Source organism: Pieris napi, chromosome 6, assembly GCF_905475465.1.
Source record: "Pieris napi chromosome 6, ilPieNapi1.2, whole genome shotgun sequence".
In the NCBI taxonomy this organism is placed as follows: domain Eukaryota; kingdom Metazoa; phylum Arthropoda; class Insecta; order Lepidoptera; family Pieridae; genus Pieris; species Pieris napi.
Window position 1 is genome coordinate 1,951,698 of NC_062239.1, and position 19,108 is coordinate 1,970,805.

Consider the following 19,108-nt stretch of genomic DNA (forward strand, 5'->3'; position numbering starts at 1 on the left):
AATAATGAATTGAGTTTTTTCGCTAAATTATTTTATTCATTTCCTTGCGAACAGAGCACTGGCTGCGTCACTAGATTTGCGCAATACACCCTTGCTCGTACGACAAAAGATAAGGAATTGCTAAATAAACTGGATCGTCTCCAAAATTTCTGTATCCGATTTATATTCGGTCTAAGAAAGTACGACCATATCTCTGCGTTCCGTAAACGGCTAGGCTGGTTACCCATTCGTCAGCGACGCGATGCTCATGTTCTCCATCTCCTATATTCCATTCTGTTCAACCCTAAAACTCCTTCCTATCTCAAAAATGATTTCAAATTTTTGGGATCCCATAACTATAGCTTACGCTCTTCCGAAAACTATATCCTTGAAATCCCGTGTCATAACTCCTCCTTTCTTGGCGAATCCTTTAAGGTCTCTGCAGTTAAGCTATGGAACGCACTTCCAGTCCCTATTCGCTTAGCTCCTTCTCTATCTTCCTTTAAATCTCTTCTTTACAAACATTACCTGTCCACATCGTATCCCTAACTTTAATAATAGGTACCTACCAACTGTCGTGAGACTGATTTTAATTTAGGAAATTAAAAATGATTCATGTGCATTTTCTATTATTATTATTTTCTTTTTTTCATGTATTCTTTATTAGTTTAGTTTGTTTTTTGTTCCTGATAAGTTTCTTTTTCTAAAAAAAACTAATATAATACATGTATTTTTGCACTTCTTGCCTTTCTTATGTAATTTAATACTTATTTTTTTTTTCTCACAGTGGTTGCCTGGAAGAGATCGCTCGAAAGCGATAAGGCCGCCAGTTGCTCTCCTTTTTATTTAATTATGTCAATTGTACTATATTAATGTATATGCAACGAAGTGTAAATAAAAGATACCATGATATAAAATATCGCTAGGATCTATTTGTTATATTTTCTTTGATTATTTTTAAATGGATTTAGAATGTAATAGTTGTCTCTCTGAATTCTGAGTGAATGTAGACAGTTTACAATGATAATTACGAGAGTCGATACGATTTTATATGTAAAAACATTTGATGTTAAGACCGATACAGTTCGGGTGTAGTTTCGTTATTTTTAATTGTTGGGGGTTTGACTAGGGAAATATCTTTTACAGGTAAATGTGTGCAGTCAGATCAGGGCAGGATCCAACTGCGAAGATCAGATCAGAGACCATTGGCAAGAGCACGTCGGCGAACTTTAAGAATGACCGTGACCATTGTTAGTGTCTTTGCTTGCTGTTGGCTCCCGTATGCAACAATGACATTATGGTAAGTTATTCAGAATAATCCAAACATCTAAATAGTGAATTTTTTTATTGATTACAATCAAGTATACAGTAATTACAATCTTCCATGCCTACAAAGTAATAATAAAAATTATTAAAAAGAAAATCAAAACCAATTTAAAAGTTTTCGCCCTGTAGCCGTGTACCTTTAACGCTAGCAATATTTCCTCGCTGTATTGCAATACTTATTCGTTGAGCCAGGAAAGCACAAGTTCTGTGGTCACAGGAACAATCTACCAGGCGCCAACTTAAATCTTTAATAAGCATCAAACCATCTAAATAGTTAATTACGAAGAATGAATGTTATTTTCAAGATAATATTATTATATTAAAAATAATACACGTTTTATGGATATTAAATAAAAAAAAACAACTCATAACTATGCTTGCCCAAGAGTACAGTTATATTTATTGTAATAATTAAACCCGTGTAAGAATATTTCTCTAAAATGCCTGAATATTTATGGATTTCAATTTATTCATAAAACATTCATATTCATTAGCGGACGTAAACACGAATTTATTATACTAACATAAGGTTAAAACCTTATGTTAGTATAATAAAAGTGATTTTCATCTATGCTAAAAGCAAGAAAAATTAGTAGTACTGGCGAACCAAAGACAATTTTCAGGCATAATTATAGCACAGACTGTATTACTGTATAGTCTTCGATTGTAATAAACAAAAACGTATACACGCGAAGGTTTCGTGGCACCCAGACGATAACATCGGACCATGAGAGCTAAAAATGTCTCTTTAGAATTATCGATATATCGCTTCCATATCAGGATGAAATCTCTATTCAAGTCCTTTTTTACTATCACAAATTATTACAATTGGTTGTTTTATATTAGTATATAAGATTTGATACACAATGAAAATACTAGGCAAGATTTTCATTCAATTTTAAATCTTTGTAGATTTTATACGGTACAAAAATTTAATCAACATAAATTTACTTTCGCGGTCGCTCTACTCAACTCAACTTAAAATAACTTTGTTCATATTGGTAACCAAGTACACTTATGAACGTCAACAGAAAAGATGTTAAATTGATTCTAAATTTACATTTACTACCAGTTCTACATACATTGGAAGAAAGAAAAACTTTATTTAGCAAAAAACAAAATATACGGGATTCACTGGGATTCCCTGTGTAACGTGTTGTGGGCAGATAGTCGCTACAAGTTGGCAAGTGAAAATGAGAGCCATTTTAAAATAAATAATTCGTTGTTCTTTACTTCAACAACAAAAGACACGAGGTCTATATGGGTCCCGAGTTCTGATCGCGGAATGAAAATAAACGTTGGGAATTAAGTGCGTTTCTTCTTGGCTTATCTTTTAGGTTTGCTCGTAATATCAAATATTATAACAATACCGTAATAGGTCTCTTATAGTTAATCATATTACTAAATTGCTATTTAGACCAGTCATTATAGACATTCGAAATCGAAAATTTGATAATAATTCCAAAAGTTTTCAAACTTCGGTCAAGTGAATGGTACATTGGGACGACAATAAATCTCATTTTGCAACCTTGTCCGCAGTCCGGAACATTGTTAAAATTACAATTAAATAAATTTTTGCTGTATGGTCGTGAAAAAAATTCCAAAAGTTCTGCAAACTTGGGGAAGTTTTCGATATAATATTTCATATCACGTATAAAATTTGCAACCAACCTAAGTGTACGGAACATTTTTTGTTATTTATTTTATTTTCGATATATCTGTCAAATTTGCAGAACTTTTGGAACGTTTTCCTTCAGTTTAATAAAGAAAAACATTAATTTTTAATAACAAAAAATGTTCCGTACAGTTAGGTTGGTTGCAAATTTTATACGTGATATGAAATATTATATCGAAAACTTCCCCAAGTTTGCAGAACTTTTGGAATTTTTTTCACGACCAAAACTTATTTTTAACAATGTTCCGGACCGCAGAGCAGGTTGCAAAATTTTATAGTTTGTTTTAATACCACTCCCGACCTTACATCAAAATTTGAAAACTTTTGGAATTATAATGAATTAATTGTCTTGACTGACTGGAATTGTCCATTTGATTATAAATGTTGAATGTCAGTCAACTGTCAAGTTAAGTCCTTGTATTAACTTCTCTTGAAGTTTGCGGATTTGGCACATTAAAGCACGTAGTCGTTTAATATTATATAACGTATTAAAGTCCACTTCTCTCAGCTTTTAGATCTATTTTTTGGAGGCCCAGACTTTTTATTTGGTCTGAGTCAGCAGCGTAAATTTTTGCCTGCTTAATTTGTACAGATTTTGACAACGTCAGGAATTAAGTTTTACAGTACCATCAGTACGAGGGCAATACTTAAAAACACGGAAAGCCATTGAGTTGAGGTGAACATTTTTTATGCCAACGAAAAGTACTGAAATAGGTTTTATTTGTTGCGATTTTATAATCATTAAAGAGTTCATGTTTTAAATAAATTCATTCTACAAAAACCCTGTCTCTTACAAGTGTGTTATTTGTTTTTTTTAAAGGATTACTCTATATAAAACATATTGAGTTATTTTTTTGAAATTGTGAATGATAGGATTACCATTCATGACTATAAATCACATAGTTATCGGGTTTTAATTTATTCGTAAAAAAATAGAAAAAAATAAATTGTGATCAGGATGACATAATTCTGAAACTGCACTTCGTTTTAATACTAGAACTGTGAAATGGCAATAACTAGTACACAATAGCTATAAATATTACACAATAGAAATTATGCTAGTTTTATCAAGTATATGTGTTCTGTAAGAGAACGTACATGATTGTAAATTATTTTAACATGATATCGATAAAGTATAACACAAAACGATTACAAATTATATAGGTATGGGTAAAGTTATCAAAGGTATAATCTATGTTATCATATTTGTTCACATCAGGTACATGTTCGATCGAAAATCAGCCATGAACGTCTCTGCCCGTATCCAAGATCTTTTCTTCATAATGGCAGTTTCGAACTCTTGTGTGGACCCACTCGTGTATGGATCTTTTACCCTGGATATGAATATCATCCAAATGATTTTGAAGAAGGTGTTATGTATTCACAGAGAAAATCTTGATGGTGAGTACTGTTATTTGTATGATTAGATTTGTATGAGCCAAGTCATTTTGCGTTCTCAGGCGTTTTATAAGCGCGGCAATTACCTAAATCGTTATCGTAATAGTACCGCTTTTGCATAGCATTCCATAATCGGTTGTACGTGAGTGGATAATATTACAGTATTTTATATTTACATCCTCCGTAGTTTAAAGTATGCAGCATAAGCATTCAGGGCCCGTACAAGATTACTGCTTCCTTGCTTTAGCTCTAGCTGCAGTCATGTCTAAGATTCAAATCCCGGGTGAGGTTGAAAATTATAAACACTAATTCTGATTATTTAAGAAAAAAAGTTTCAAATTTTTCAAGCCCGTTTCATGCCCGTTTTGTGCCTTTGCACATACACTTGAATAATATATAATATTTTATGCGACCAGTCTCAATAGAGCGTAACTACTGCTACCGTGGCGGCCTGAAGAATATTATTATTAGGTTATTATATAACTATATATTGAAATAGCTTTCAACTATAGCCGAATATGAAATCCACCATTATTTAGAAAACCCTTCAAAGCAAAAATGTTCATAATAAAGTTTATAGATTTGATGAAGCATAGCTTAGTAATTCAAAGTTAAGTTTTATCCAATTAAGTTAAGTTTTATTTATTTGTAAGCAGATGCTTACAAAAGACCGCGCCATACCAACTGCTGTTGGATGCTTATTTAATTGCTTTTTTTCATTTAATCCAACTCCTTTGTAAAACAATACTTTGCTAGAGAGTTTCTTTCCAGTTTTTCTCATTGGTTCTACGTCCATGATTTTAAATCTGTCAGGAATTGAAAATTTAAATATATTTAATAAATTTGACGTTCTTAAGTGTGCAAACGTTATTATAATTAATAAATTTATACGTTATAGTTAAACCTGCTCCAGCGTACAGCAGAAAATCGCAAGGCGCTGTTTTGGTAACAAAGGTATGTAAGTATAGTTTTGACTTTGTTATCACTTACAATACCATGAAGGCTTCAATCAAAACTCAGCTTCAAATAATATCACATAAAACTCTTATGTACTTTACGAACTCTAGTTTAGCCCTTTAATAATTATGTAACTATTCATTGTAAAGTATATGAAGGGGTTTCGAAACTCGAATTTCATTATTACTTTAAGCATTAATACGTCCAAAACTTTTATCTCTTTACATATAGTCGTATTTTTAATTAGACGAAGCCAACTGACAGTAGCTACTGTCACTTTGTAAAATAATGTTGCCATATTTAAAGTAATAGTGATACGTTCAGTTCTTGTTCAATCAGATGAATGAACAATGAGTGTGAATAGTAAATCATTTCAAACTATAAAATAATATTATTTCTATTAAAAAATTGTATAAAGTGCTCTGATATAAGTTAGGTACTAGTAGTATGTAACTACAATCAGTTTTTTGACGGCTTAATACAAAGCGCGGCGTGGTGACTAGTGCCATCACCGATCATTAACTCAGGAGTTTTTTCAATCATTCACTTTGTCACAACACTATTTTTATTTCATGAAAAACTGACAACACCGTAAACGTCTGTTGACTTCGTCTAATTAAAAATACGACTATAGCTATTCACATGCCTCAAATCGCTTTTGATCATATACCAAATGTCCAAATATAAATTTCTATGTATATATATATATGCCGCATGAAAGTCAAAATTACATACTCGGTATCATGACAGGCCACTTTGACCCGTTAAACGAAAGATATTGAAATTGCAAATTCGTTTGAAAAATTCAAAATTCCTTTTATATCAAATTATTTTTGTTATTTGGGAAATATTTATTTCTTAGTATTGCATTATTTTACCAAATATATGTATTTTAAATAAAAATCTAGTGGTACAAAGATAATCCAATTTCAATCAGATTCAAGGAGTTTCTTTGATCTTTTAGATTGGTAGGTGATCAGCCTTTTGTACCTGACACCAAAATGAAGTCGATTTTGGGTCTGAGACATGCCAATTTCATTACAATGTTTGTCTTCACTTCGGGGCTAATTGTGCACTTATAAAGAAAAATCAATTGGTGCCGGGATTTGAACTCACGCGTTAGCGTCCAACATTACTCATTTAAATGTTGTAATTTAAAGGCTTAATTAAAGTACTGCCTTTTGGTAGGCCCCCTTTTTTTAAAGAGAAGTGTTTGATGATATAGCACCAGAATTTTACTTTGTTTCAATTAGGTTGAGATCTATAAAATGCTTTGGCATTACTTATCCATATATGTGCTATCAAATATATATACACAGTGGTGGTCGTATAATTAGAAACGCTACCAATCGTCATTATGTATGATACTTCACCGCAATTGTTTTTATTTTTAAATTAAACAATAAATAGGACTACAATATGTTCAACGATTTATCATTTATGAGAAAAACAATATAAATCCCATTACACGAGTGCACTTTCAATATACGGACAAACATTTAAATCAGTAATAGAAATGAACAATAATGGTCAACTAATTAGAAACAACAAAAATTGTTATTTACGAAGGTACTATCCAGAGCCTACCAATACTTATAATTAAAATTTATTTATTATTTATTTTAAACCCTTATTTTCAATAATAGCACTTCAACGGCGTGAAATTGATTGGCAATCGATTTCGTACATTTTTCTAAGGGTTTTGAATTCCATGATTCAACAAATGCTTTATATAGTTCGTTTTGACTGGTGTTACGTTTGTTTGAGATTTTCTTTTTAACAATATACCGGAGATATTCTATCTAAATCCGGACTATTTGCTGGCCAGTCTAAAACGGATATACGCTGTTCGCTAAGGAAACATTTGACGCTATTGGCCGTGTGTCATTGTCCTCCTGAAAGATCCAGGTTACAGGCAAATGATTGTCCGAGTAGGGAATCATTGTGTGCTCTAAGATATTTTTGTATTTCCATTGATCCATTGTATCTTTAATCTTCTGAACGGGTCCAAATCCACATCCGTGCCACCGTGCTTGACAATACTCCTTGTGTATTTAAAATTAAAAGCATTTTTACGGAACGTCAAACATAGCGCTTTCCATCGAAATTTACAATATTTATTTTCGTTTCATCTGAAAATAACACTTTTTTCCGTTCTCGTACCGTCCAATTAACATATTTTTTGCGAATAATAATCGCTTCTCTCGGTGTTGCTTGGTAACAAGTGGTACCTTTTGAGAATTTCTGCCAAACAATTTAGCTTCCATAATCTTCAGCGTCATCAGTCTTTACTTGGGTCTTCTTTAGCAACACGAACGATTAGCGTATCTTCTCTAGGAAAGGTTTTTCTTGTCCGAGCGTTTCTAAGAACATTTTTAACAGTTCCGTGTGTTTTATAAAGATCAATTGCATTAAAAACTTGCTTAACAGAACAATTTAAATGCTTAGCTATTCTTCTGTACGCCCGCTTGTGATGTGTATATAAATTAACAATTATTTGCCTAGTTGACAGTCACAACTTTTATTTTGGCCCATTTTGAACAAAATTAAATTCAGACTAAACTTTGAATGCCCGCCAAAATAATAGAAAAAGTCAAGAAATAAATGTTAGTCTCCAATTTCAAAACGAAAAACGAGCTATGAATGCTTTTTTATAATGTTTCTAATTAGGCGTCCAAGCGGCCAGTAACAGAAAATCATCTCATCAGACTCATTTTGTAATTAAAAGTAAGATTTGTTTTATGTTCTATACATTTAATGAGTGTTTTATTTGAGTGGCTATATTATTGCATTGAATGTGTATACTTTTTACCAACATTTGTACGTTAAAGTTATACTTTATTACATAAGACGTGTTTCTAATTATATGACCACCAATGTATATATATAATTATCATTAAATGTAAGGTTACCTGTAAAATTTTGGTAAATAATCGACTTTTCATTAACCTTCAGAAGTCAAAGAAAGTCAATGGGTTCAAAGCTAGCAACGCAACTAATAATTGTTATGGCATATTATGTTACATATCCATTACACTCCCTTTGCCCCGCGTAACCAATACCCGTACCCCTCTTACGCAACACCGTTATAAAATGAAATGGACAACAGAGATCAGAAGCTTTTAATCGGATACCTTACATCGGTAACCGGTCAATTCTCAACTAGATAAGTTTATAATATAGATTATTTGTCGTGCACCTAATATCGTGCCGATTAAATAGTTATATTTAGTTCAGTCTTAATTATTGTAAGTGATTAATTAAAGTAATTTAAATACATTTTGTTTTTTTTTGGGATTCACCGCTGGCCGTCACTTAATTCATATCAGAAAAATATATTATATTATTGTATGTATTATATTTGTGTATACAGAATCTATATTTGACCCATTTACAGCATCAAAGTTCAACAACTTCAATGTCCTTCAGCTTTAAGATACATTCCACATTTACAGAAACACGTGAATTCGCCGCGTGGGTACCAAGAAACATCACTGGTCGTTCCCAGTGGGAGCACTGACCCCAATCCCCAAACTGGTTGGAGCGATCGTCACGACAAGACAAACGATATATTTACTTTACAATCGAATAGGTGCTGTAAACTGAATAAGTGAGTTGACGGCTTATTGGTCTCGTGGTTAGTACCCCTGACTGCGACCCACTGCGACGACTGCGACCTCCATGGGTCCCGGGTTCGATCCCCGGCTGAGACAAGACATCGATGTGATGAGCATTTGGTGTTGTGCTTAGGTCTTGGGTATTTAAATATGTATTTATATGTCTATCTATCTATAATATGTATGTATATTGTATATCCGTTGCCTAGTACCCATAACACAAGCTTCACCAGCTTAGCATGGGACTAGGTCAATTGGTGTGAATTGTCCAGTTAAAAAAAAATAGATTTGTACAAAAGTCTTCTCTCTATACGACACTCAGATTTCTGCTCTTTTTTTTGTTTTTTTTTTTATATAATTAGGCGTATTATTTATGTGGATTTTCTATTTCATGCCCCGTCATAGAAGCGATTAGTTCAATGTAACCATGGGTATTGGGTATAGCTGTTTATATCATTATTCGGTAATTCATCATTTTGACCTAGTTCTGACGTAGTCATTTTCTAAATACATTTCATGAATTGTTAGCTACATTATGAAGTGATCAATTCTATGGGCGTTGGCATTTATTGGTATAATTAAAACCTACCCTTGTAAATTTTATATTAATAAAATAATTTTTATAAACGTATATTATTTTGTGTAATATTAATCTAGATTTAATATGAAATATTAAAGCCTAGATATTAACAGAAAGCACAATATATATATATTATATATATGTAATTACAATAACAATCTATGAGATTTAAATACTATATCCTATAAAAGTATTGTAATAGCTATATTTAACTATTCATAATGTATACATCTGCATTTCAATAACTCTGCTTTAAGTTTGATATAGTTTAATTGGCGACTCTGAGTATGGTTTTAGGAAATTTATACGAATTAAATATTGGTTAGTGTTACAATTTTTACAATTTATGTAATAAATGGTTGTTATAATAGATTTATGATGTACATATTTATGATATGTCAGAGCTATAGAAATCCTGGGGCCATCCAGGTAATCCTCATTGGGTATTATGAACCCAATAAGGCTTGAAAAGGGCTTAGCATACCCGTCATAGCTGAAGGATGTCCACCTTGAAATGTTAAAATGTTGTCCATTAAACGTTTCGAATGTTTTGTATACGCTGAATTTGACATAAATGTAACTATTAACTAATGTAAGATGTATATTAAATACTTTTTTACCTAATAAAACGTCATTTTATTTCTTATTCTACCGTATACATGATAATAAAGCGGCTCATGGCCATGTGTAATACCTTTTCAGAATCCCTATTAACACGTTCACTGCGCCATCATTTTTAAAGAACTTTCAGCTGGTGCGTTGGAGACCTAAAAGATCTCGTAACAAGCCTATCCCCTGGTGCGTTTGAGACCTAATCAGTCTCCTAAAAATACACTTTTGAAAATAATTTATATCTTCCAAAAAACAATGACATATATTTTGAATTTTTTGTGGGTGAAAGATAGCTAATTGCTTTATATTTTGCTAGGTTCGCACGCAGTTACGACATTTGAATAAACTACAAATACCAAAAAAAAATTAGATATCGATTGTATCTCGTACCGCACCCGAAGATAGTTCAATATGTGTAGTAAGTAGTGATGGGAATAAAATAATATCTCAGTTATCGATTCTAAAAGTTTTATTAATTATGCAAAGTGTTTTTCATTAAAACATGGTAAGCACATTGATTGCTTGTACATTACGCGCAAATGGTAACAATTCGTTTAGTTTTTTTAGAAGCGTCAGTGCTGTTTAACTGCGTGTGCTCCAACGAAAAAGGTTTATCGTTAAATATTTCATAATCAGAATCACTGTCATTATTAGTCAATGGGGGGCAAATTTGAACATTTTCCAAAACAAATATTTTACTGGACGATGCAGCAGTATAATCCGGCGTTGATTTTTTGTTAGAAACCTCAGCAATAAAATAGGTTTTTTACACTTTTTTATCATACAAAAATAATCAACACGCTGGTATATACGCGAGTGTTATTTCCAAAACGTGCCCGCGACTTCCCGAATGTCGATTCTAGGACAACACTAAAAATCCCATCCTCCATCTCTTGCGTCTACGAGGCGTACGATTTCACGAGTACCGACATATCTCCTAACGCAAGGAATTAAAATAATTACAAAACTGTGCGTTAGGGACCTAATCCATCTCTAATTTGTTTTTTAATGTCCTTGAATTCAGCTTTAAGTAGGAAGCAAATATGTATATTTGTCCTGTTCATCCTTAAAGAACTTTACAAGTTAGACCCTCCCGAGCTTTAGAGTGAAAAAACACGATTATGTTCAACGCACAATACAAAAGTCCTGCAAGAGATCTGATAGATCTCGTAACGCAGCGAACGTGTTAAATGCGCCAAAAGTTGTAATACAGGTTCACTTTTCGGTAGAGTAATTTTTTTTCACAGTGGGGGCCGAAGTAACCAAAAAGTTATAATTTGAAAAAATATTATATCGTATAACTTAATATATAATATCTTCAATACACTCAATAAACAACTATAAATAGTATGACTAATGCAAGAACTCATCAGTACCAATCTAGTGGATATTATGAAAAAGATACAGGATGTAATTTTTTTCGAATTTTTTGTAAGGATTAGTAAAAAAAAGTCAATTTTCTCATAAAACGCAAAATAAATTATAACTCTGCAGGGGTTGAGCTTAGAGACCTCCCGTAGATTTTTTTTTGCATTTGATGACCTCATCTATCCCATATTTGCGTTTGATCCACGTATATGTCGCTCTATAATTTATGTTCATGAAGTCATTGAATAGCTCGTTTGATTAGATCTTTCGATAGATTTGGATGCCAAACTGCAATATGAATGACAAGCCATGTTTGATATGCATAAAATACTAAATTAAATTTTACAACTACCAGCCAACTTACCCTATAACTTCAATAGTGATTCCGATATGCTAAATAATTAGAAGTAACCGATACCAGTGGATTGAACTACGTCATTAGGGCATACGGACGGCATGGAATCGGCACTTTGTTAGAGATTGCCACTAACCAAGATTGCCAAGATTGAAGAGATTGCCAATGAATGATTTAATCTGTCAATGAATTCTTGATTTTAATCTGGCTCTTGATTCTTGCTTTACGGAGTAGGCTCCCGATCCCGATGGCATCCCCAATATGGTTTAATTGGTCCCTATATTATCTTGTAGACATCTGCCCTGCGATTCTGTAACTCACTTCACGAACTCACACAGCGGTTTTCGCATCGGCGGTCTCTCTCAAATCAGTCGTGAAGCAGTCATTTTATAATTTGGCATTCTGATAAACAATAAACTACAAGCTCCCTCCTTATACGAATGCCAAATCATAAAATGACTGCTTTACGACTGATTTGAGCGCGACCGTCGCTGTGAAAACTGCTGTGTGAGTTCGAAAAGTGAGTTACAAAATCGCAAGGCTGGGATGAAAGTTGCACGCTGAAGCCACTAGGCCAACACTGCTCTGCTCTGTCTCTTAATATAAAGTATTATATTATATTTATACTTTAGTACTTTTATATAAATTATAATAACACGTATAGTGGAAAATTTCAGCATAGTGAATTTGTGATTTCTCCAATTGCTTTATATGGTGTTCGTTGTGCAAGTTTCATAGAATTGGAATTCATTACATTTACTATTATTTGGCTTGTGACCTTTAAATAATATTGATTATACAAATCCCCATTTTTAGATATAGTAGTATTTTTAGATATATTTTTAGTAGATAATAAATAATTACAATTGTAACAAGAGGCACCTCTAGGGCGGCGCGGGCGGTAGGCACTGTCATGGGCGGACAAATCAAGAATAAAAAACAACTAGAAGCAAATCATATGTTTTTTTATTTGAAAGGAACCGCCAGCTACGCTGTGTTTACACAACATATTTCGTTCTTAAATTATCGACTGCTCCTGAATTCATTCATTTCCTGTGAAACAATAATTGTTTAGGATTGGTAGGCATAATTCCCATTATGAGTAAATAAAACATCTGGCCAATGCCCACACAAGGCTACGGTCAGCCAAAAAACTACAATGTGACTCTACGGATTAAATTATATAAAATAAATAAAATCTCCAGACCGATTCGGCTGCGGATTATCTATATGTAGACTGGCCACCTGGGCGAGATGTATATGCACGTTGTGTTACTGTGCTTATTTATCTATTGTCAAGCCAACATATATATTTATATACCTTAAGAGTATTATAGTCAAACAAAAACCAGTGTATTATAAATATAATTCTTACGAGCTAACTTACTTATTTACAAAGTTGGCACTTGCTATACAAACATTCCAAGAATATTCCCTTGAGTATACAACAAATTACATCAAACCTCATAGGCCAATTATGATAACTTATAATGAAAAGACATTCGACTTTGATTATAAGTAGTCAAAACAAGTTAATTAATCAATCCAAGCTTGATCGGATTAAGGCTGTTACGGAACCTAATAAAAAAGTTTTCCGGTAAAAGAACCTTATTTAACATTTCTGGCAACTTTGTTAACACAGAAAAAAGCCTTCGAGTAAGAACCATTCCTTATCTTCCTAAACAAGTTTTATGTTCAACATGTATGGAAATTCATTACTTTCGATTAGAAATAGGGCGTAAGACAGAGAAACAAACATGTTTATTGTTTATGCTATAAACTAATGACTAAAACAGTATACAATTAAGATAGAAGCTTTAGAAATTTATATCCAAATTTATTGAATCAAAACAAATAAAGCACATTCGTATTTTTCGAATTATTGAAGAAGACGAAACAAATTTATATTAATAATTATTTTATATAATATAAAAATATATTTATAAATGACTAGAATGTTAAATAAATCAATTAAAAAGTTCTAAATATAATAGAGTATTCTTCAATTACTATATTAATATTAAATTCCTTGTTTATTGCGTCTTGTTTGTATATTGTGATAAAACATTTAGGATCCAAATAGGCAGTAAACGGGAGTCTGTTGAAATATTATCAGCAACTCACAAATGTAAAAAAATATTGTAGGAAATCTATACTTTAATCTACTCGCCACCAATTGTCTAACAGACATACTGAAAGTATGCCCTAATCCCCATTGCTCACGCAACATTACCACTTAATAATTATATACAATAAGTGGTATAAAATACCATTTTATTTAATAATACAGCGCTAAAAATATCTTTTGGTATGGTATGATAAAAATATATATAGCTTCTTTTAAAATATACTTATACGAACACAAGTACCGCATAGTGCTATATGGTTTTTAACATGGTTACACAAATAAAAATCTTTAGTCCACGTAATAAAGCTATATTCTGCGCACCTGGTAATCCTATAAAGTCATAAGATCATTACCGTGTGCGCAGAAACATTCAGCATTCAATAGCATTCATTTCCAAATTATTCATTTCATTACTTTCAAAATAGAAAACAACACAAATTTTGATGAGAATGAGCTATTAATGACTATTCTTTGTGCGTTTAGTGTGGCATTGGGGAAACCGATCTTCTTGCTTGAAGTGCTTTGTTATCACAATATGATCTGATATCTGCGATTGACTGCATCAGGAATACGGGAACATCGTCGTCGCGTTTCTGAAAAAAGATATATTTAAATATTTTTTGACCTTTGTACCTAAAGTTTTATTAATTTTATTATCGGTTTAATTAAAAACGATTTTAAATATGATTTTGGTTTTTTCCTAGTGTCCTGAGCGTGTGCCTCTCAGCCCGAGGTCGTGATTCGAATCACGGTTGTGCTGTAATCCACGTCAATAAATTTGTATCGGTAGAAAAAGCCGACGTAAAAAACTCTCGCTACTCTTTTAAAATAACAAATGAATGTCATTTCTATGTGCGCTTTTAACAGTGGCTCGTACGTTCAAAAAAACATTGTCGTAAAACCGGCATAAACGTTTATAAGAAAATGACCACGGGACATATACGGAATTCTGTGGCCAAGCCTCTGAGGTTGTATGTTTTTATTTTGATATAAAATCAGTAGCACTACAACATTTTTAGGTCTGGGCCTCAAATTTCAGTATTTGTTTCATGATCTAATAGGCAAGTAGATGATCAACCTCCTGTGCCTGACACACGCCGTCGACTTTTGGAGTCTAAGGCAAGCCGGTTTCCTCACGATTTCGAGCTCAACGTTCGAGCGATCGTTAAATGCGCACATAAAAATAAAGTCCATTGGTGCACAGCTGGAAATTGAACCTCCGAACCTCCTCCGATGAGAGTTGCACGCTGAAGCCACTAGGCCAACACTGCTATCTTTTGATATAAGAACATTATCTCAGGAACTAAAAATATAATACCAAATATTACTATACATTCTTATATATATTATTATAAAAAAACACAAAATACTCATCCGATTTTGACTATTTCAAAGATTTTAAGTTCAATTCAAATTTACATTGAAATACGAAAGTGCAAACTTCAAGTCTAAGGTTACTTTTGACAACCTTTCAAAGTGCCACCCACTTACTTGGAATAACACTTCACCCTCGAAGTAAGTTAGATGATATTTTCGCGTCCTCAGCAAAATACCGACCAATTTATCGGATATTACCGTGTATATCTGAAAATTCAATTCTCTTAAAACATCTTAAGAATTTCTATTAAGGGAGAAGAAGAGGAACGCGAGGTCTTTTCAAATATAATTTATTTCCAAACTTTTCTGTTTCTCACAAGAAGACAGTTTCCAAGCTACTCCTAAATCTTATATCATATCAAATTCGATTCATAAATTATTATCAACCTAAAAAAAAAAAAACATTACAAACATAATGTAAATTGAGTACCAGTATAGGCTGAGTATAGTATAGTTATTTTATATAATTAGCTATGTACTTCAAAATTTCTTTTGGCGCGTTAGGGAAAAATTATGAGAGTAAATTTTTACGATGCGCGCGCACACCCTGAAGTCAACTATAGTAAATATTTTAGTTTTTTTCTATTGTTAGTGTAGTTTTTTCTACAAACGTAGAAAAAAATGTTTGAAAAGATTTTTATCTTGTTACGTTAAAGAAGTATAACTTCTAACGCGTGTACATAAGTACACATACGTTTTTTATTACTTTGTTTACAGCTTCGGAACTGCCCTGCGATTCTGTAGCTAACCATGACTGTTTTGTTAATATTGTGATAAGCTCGCGTATACGTATATATCCGTCACATATTTTTCAAGCAAACATTATATCTATATATATAAAAGAAAGTCGTGTTTGTTACAACACTTATAACTCGAGAACGGCTGGACCGATTGCCATGGTTTTTGATTTGTTGGATTTGTTTCCCTCCCGAATAGCAGAATAAAATATCGGATAAGTTATCGAATAACAATAAATTAATTAATTAATTTTACGAATGCAAAAACCATATGGTGCCATCTGTTGACAAAACTACGCATCATTTTACGTCGAATTCGTGTCAGTTCAAGAAATTCCGATCTTGAGGTGAATGAGGAGATGCATAACCATGCTTTGATCCTGAACAAAAGATGTTGGATATCAGAAAGTGCTTAACATGCAGTATCGCCATATTGACGCTAGAGAGAAGATGCCTAATGTGTAAAACTGCCATTATTCTTTCGCAATGGCAAGCAATAAAACATTTCTGTACTTGCAAAAAAGTTGTATTAATGTAATACTTAACATTAATGAAATCCTAAAATAAGTTAAATTAAAGTAACAACGATATTATAAGGTTGTAGGGCGGAACGAAGTTAGCCAGGTCAGCTAGTTTATAATAAATAATCAGTCAGTATTATAAAACCTAAAAATATTGTTAAAACAAATATCAGCATTAATATTTATATTTCCTGCCATTTCATAATATTATGGCATCGTATCATCGCAGATGTAGGCAGATGTTATAATATCTCAAATTATTCCAGTATTTCAAGGTAATCGGCGCCGTATAGAGGAAATATTAGTTTGAAGTTATCGTTATTCTTTTCTGAGTGCATAATGAAGCGTATCTAATTAAAAATATTTATTTACAGACATCAGCGGCCATTGCCTAATTCGGTTTGGCGCGATGTTGCTAATTATGAGCGAATGGATGCCAAGTTTAATGTCGGAATGATGTATGCCGACGGAAACTGAATGCTTTCTGACGTCACTTGTGAATCAAACGCTTTTCATAAACATTGTCAATAAATCACAAGCAACAATGAACAACGTTTATAGGTTAGAGGTATATAATTGATTAAATGGATTAAAATTACATATTACGTGCAAGAGTTTTAGCAAATTTTAATTCAATATTTTTACAGTATAGTTATTTATCCATAGCGCCATTAGCACAAATAGCCTTACCCCCTAATCTTTATATCAAACTGTGTGTACGCTGTGATGAAGAGTTAACTGAAGTGTATTTTTTAATAGATATGCCCTGTACCTACTATTTAAAAACATATAATTTAGGCTATCGTCAGGTAATTCAACCTTAAAGTAAAAAATATATCGAAATAAAGACACTTATATAAAATCGATCGCAAGTATTTGAAATTCATAGTAAATAATCCGATATTATAAGATTGTCATCTCATGTTTCTATAATACCGTATTTTCACGTCAATGTATTTCTAGAATGTTCACCCTTCGAAACTTAACCCTCACAATATAAAATTAATAAAACGCAGACAATTTAAATTTAAACTTTATAAATTTTTTGTGTATAATATAAATTCAATTATTTGTTTTCGTAAGTTTCATTTCGCCGATAACGGCATACAATCAACTAATCTCTTTAAAAAGTTTTATTAAAATATGAACACCAAATACCATATAAGTTGTTTAGTTCAAATAATGTGGAAAATAGGGAAACGCAACAACATCGCCTAACAGTCAGCTCATAAATCTTTTTGTGAACGTGATTCCGTATAGTTCCATACACGGAGCACTTCTTAAGTATTCCATAAATGTACGTATATACTTTAACGATAGCTGTTCGATTTCACTACTACTCGTTCTCAGGTCTGCTCGCCCCAACACACACACATTTGCCTTTTATAAAATCTATTCACATTTAAAATGATATAAATAATATTTCCAAGTATTTAAAAACTGCGAAATCTAAATATCTCTTTAAATTATATATTCTGTTATACTCCTATAATTGGATAATAAGAATGAAAAACGAAATTTCATATTTTCCTTCTAGGAAGTGGTGGCGTCAAATTTCTTAAATTTGAGGCCTATTCCAATTAGTATTTATTTGTTTTATAATGAGCTTGTTGGATGCACAATACAATTTACCGGTAAGTTCGGTAAGTCGTGTAAATTTTTAGGCTCAAACCTGATCAAAGTAATTAAAGAAATATATATCTACTTAGAGAGTTGTTGGGACTAATATTAATAATTAGGAGGACAAAAGCTCCTCCTAATTATTAATTAAATATAATCCTAATAATTAATTAGTCTCTCTCGCCGCAAGGAGTATTTGTAAATGTGCTGTAAAATTAAACCAGTAATATATAGATATCGAAAAACTTCGCAACAAATTAAACAGTTTCAAATATTAAATTTGTAAATAATTTTGCTATCGAAGTTACGAACTTATTCCGAACGAATGACTTGATGAAGTTATGGATAATTTTAAAATTGAATTCAACGTATTTAGTCATTTGGTTGATATTAATAATAGGATATTTCATAGAATTGCATTTTCTCTGTCTCCAAAGAGCGTTAACCGAAGGATTAAAATTGGAATCACTAGATCGGAATAATTTTATTTGCGAGTACGTGTATGATAAAATTAGTTTTTATTCGATTAATCGTATTGTTGTCTGGGTTTGGATTTCAATTAGTCTCGATTCAAAATTTAAAGTAAATTATGGCACTAATAGATCTGTAAACAAGTGCACTACACTTTAAAACACAGCTCGATATAAATTTTAAAGCAAATTTAGAAGGAGTTAAAATAAATGATCGCTGCCTTTACGAGCCTCTTAACTACGTTCAATGGGTATCCTTATCTGTAAATTTGTTTCAAGTTATAATTGAATTATGGAGATGCGAGGTGAATCGCAAACGTAATAGAAAGCTTTGTTGAAGAGTTACTGATAAAATTTTAAGTAATTTCCTTATACTTGTTAGCTTATA

General features: G+C 32.2%; 2 protein-coding genes across 2 annotated transcripts in view; one reads left to right on the top strand and one right to left on the bottom strand.

Annotated features, from left to right (window-relative positions):
* The window catches only part of LOC125050061 (adipokinetic hormone/corazonin-related peptide receptor variant I-like), a 30,466-nt gene extending 21,391 nt beyond the window's left edge, over window positions 1-9,075 (top strand). Inside the window, exons 5-8 of the mRNA XM_047649636.1 lie at window positions 1,126-1,279; window positions 4,200-4,381; window positions 5,277-5,332; window positions 8,791-9,075. Of these exons, the coding sequence (XP_047505592.1) occupies window positions 1,126-1,279; window positions 4,200-4,381; window positions 5,277-5,332; window positions 8,791-8,949 (551 nt within the window). The 3' untranslated portion in view covers window positions 8,950-9,075. The remainder of the gene's footprint in view (window positions 1-1,125; window positions 1,280-4,199; window positions 4,382-5,276; window positions 5,333-8,790) is intronic.
* Window positions 9,076-13,216: 4,141 nt separating this feature from the next.
* The window catches only part of LOC125050606 (actin-binding Rho-activating protein-like), a 29,045-nt gene continuing 23,153 nt past the window's right edge, over window positions 13,217-19,108 (bottom strand). The window contains exons 4-5 of the mRNA XM_047650558.1: window positions 15,487-15,579; window positions 13,217-14,588 (exon numbers count right to left, since the gene is read on the bottom strand). Coding sequence (XP_047506514.1) covers window positions 14,475-14,588; window positions 15,487-15,579 — 207 coding nt within the window. The 3' untranslated portion in view covers window positions 13,217-14,474. The remainder of the gene's footprint in view (window positions 14,589-15,486; window positions 15,580-19,108) is intronic.